At 47.0% G+C, this 2,113-nt stretch overlaps 1 protein-coding gene across 1 annotated transcript; it reads right to left on the reverse strand.

The window, feature by feature from the left end:
* Positions 1-29: 29 nt before the first annotated feature.
* LOC102889043 (phylloquinone omega-hydroxylase CYP4F11) lies at positions 30-2,102 on the reverse strand. Its single transcript, XM_006925306.3, has 3 exons — positions 1,803-2,102; positions 1,583-1,710; positions 30-179 (listed from the first exon to the last, which is right to left on the reverse strand). Exons 1-3 carry the CDS (start codon positions 1,861-1,863, stop codon positions 54-56), a joined length of 315 nt encoding a protein of 104 aa, XP_006925368.1. The 5' UTR covers positions 1,864-2,102; the 3' UTR covers positions 30-53.
* Positions 2,103-2,113: the final 11 nt, after the last annotated feature.

Consider the following 2,113-nt stretch of genomic DNA (forward strand, 5'->3'; position numbering starts at 1 on the left):
TCCATCTGCTCCCTTGGGTCTATGGCTCATGTTCCTAGGCTCTGGGCAGAGACTCACGCCTGGCAATTGCTGTCAAAACTGAAGATGCATTTCTGCAAACTGTCCAGGGTCATGAGACTGATGTGTTCAAATATGTCCAGACGGGCACTGCCCTCTGAAGCCAGGTGCTGCCACTTGGCCTGGACAGAGAAAAGGGCAGAGCTGAGGCTGGGAACTGCCTCCCTGGAACCCCTCTAAACTCCTAACCACCTGGATGGACTGCCCCAGACCCAGCTTCTTGGTCCTCTGCCCCAGGCACTCCTCCCCAGGGAGGAACAGGCTTGAGTTGAAGTGTAAGCTGTTACTCTTAAGACATGAAGACCCCATGGCCTGAGTCAGGAGACCTGGGTTCAAGGTCCAGCTCTGCCTCTTATGCTCTGTGTGCTCTTGGTCAATTCACTGCCCTCCTCTGGGCTCCACCTGTCAAATCTTCAGTAACAGTTAAGATGACCTCCTTCGGTGTTAGGTAAACCAGGTTAGAATCCCTGATCCACCATTCATAACTCGCTTACTAGCTATGTGAACTTGGGCTAGTTCCCTAATCTCTCTGATGTTCTATTTCATCATTTGTAAAGTGGCAATAATCATCATCTTTATTCCATGAGGCTGTTAAAATTAAATTAGACAACATATGCCATAGAATTGGCACATTGTTTCTGGAATACAGTAAGTGCTAAGTAGCTGTTAGCTATCATCACCATCTTCATTACTATCATAGAGGTAGGTTATATAAAAATGTCCATATTTCTTTGTCCCTCCCTATATCCTCATCCTTTATGATGAAACTCTGCAGCTTTTCCGTTAGGAGGTAGAACCTCTTTCTCCACTTCTTGAATCCAAGCTGGATGTGGGATTTGCTTCAGCCAATAGAAGATGGAAATGATAATGTACTAATTTTGAAACTAGGCTTCAAGAGGCACTGCATGTTCTGCTCATTCTCCTGGAACATAGTTTCCTCCATACAAATAAGCCTAGCCTAGCTTACTAGAAAATGAAAGGCAAATACAGGAGTCCAGTTATCCCACCAAGGCTGACCTAGACAAGCTAACAGCTAGTAGTAGAGCCCCAAACATGTGACAGAGCTGAGCCTGGATAAGCAGAACTGTCTACTGAACTCAGCCATGCACACACACATTGAATGATTCCAGCCAAGAACTCCTCGACTGACCCAAAACCTCACGAGCAACAACAAACACTAATTTTTTCAAGCTCATGAGTTTTAAGGTCTTGTGTTATGCGGAAAGAGCTACTATTCACTCTTCATCATTACGATCTTGAATTTAGAGAGCTTCAGTGAGCAGACTAGAAATTAAAGCCTTCTGAACATCTACTAGTGCCAGGAACATGATCCCTTAACATCATCTTGATCACCTTTTAAAAAAGATTATTATGTCAGTTTTACAGATGAGGAAACTAAGGCTTGGAGAGGAAAAGCAATGGGCCCAAAGCCATCCAACAGAGCCAAGAATCCAGACAATATGTGTCTGAAACCACTCTCCCTTTCCCAAGGTTCCAGCCGGGATACTGGGTTCAAGGAACTCACATGCATGATGTCTGCACTCTTGTTGAAAATCTTCGTATATGGCTTCAATATTTCAAAGTGGAAAGCGGGTGTCAGCAAGTGGCGGTGGTGGCTCCACTTGTCACCAGCACTTAGCAGAAGCCCATCCCCTAGTAGAGGCAGCCATGGGGAGTGGGCAAGGGCAGTAACTTACCCTGGCCCTAAAGGTTTTCCCCAACCCCATTTACCCACAGTTACTCACCCAGCCAGGGCTTCATGAAGTCGTAGAAAAACATATTCTTGGGTGTGACGGTGGCTGACATGGATGAGGACCATCAGAGATAATGGAGAGGGGAAGGGGTGGAACTTTTGGTGGGGAGAGGTGGCTCCTAGCCCGGGATTTGCATTCCCCCTCCAAACCCAGCATAGTGGGAATGGCATAAGGGCAGAGGAAACAGGGAAGAGAGGGGAGGCAAGGGGGGACCAGACCAGGCTACAGCACAGAGCAGAACAAAGGCAGAGCCCACAGACACACTCTGACATCCTTAGACACACCCCAACATGGCACAACAT

This window comes from Pteropus alecto, unplaced genomic scaffold, assembly GCF_000325575.1.
Source record: "Pteropus alecto unplaced genomic scaffold, ASM32557v1 C18903056, whole genome shotgun sequence".
Classification (NCBI taxonomy): Eukaryota; Metazoa; Chordata; class Mammalia; order Chiroptera; family Pteropodidae; genus Pteropus; species Pteropus alecto.

Bases quoted from the DNA above. Each gene is read 5' to 3' on its own strand.
- LOC102889043 (XM_006925306.3), bottom strand. From the start codon at position 1,863: ATGTCAGCCACCGTCACACCCAAGAATATGTTTTTCTACGACTTCATG. The intron at 1,711-1,802 runs GTGAGTAACTGT...TGCCTCTACTAG, and splicing joins CTTCATGAAGCCCTGGCTGG to GGGATGGGCTTCTGCTAAGT. The intron at 180-1,582 runs GTGAGTTCCTTG...TTCTCTGTCCAG, and splicing joins AGAGTGCAGACATCATGCAT to GCCAAGTGGCAGCACCTGGC.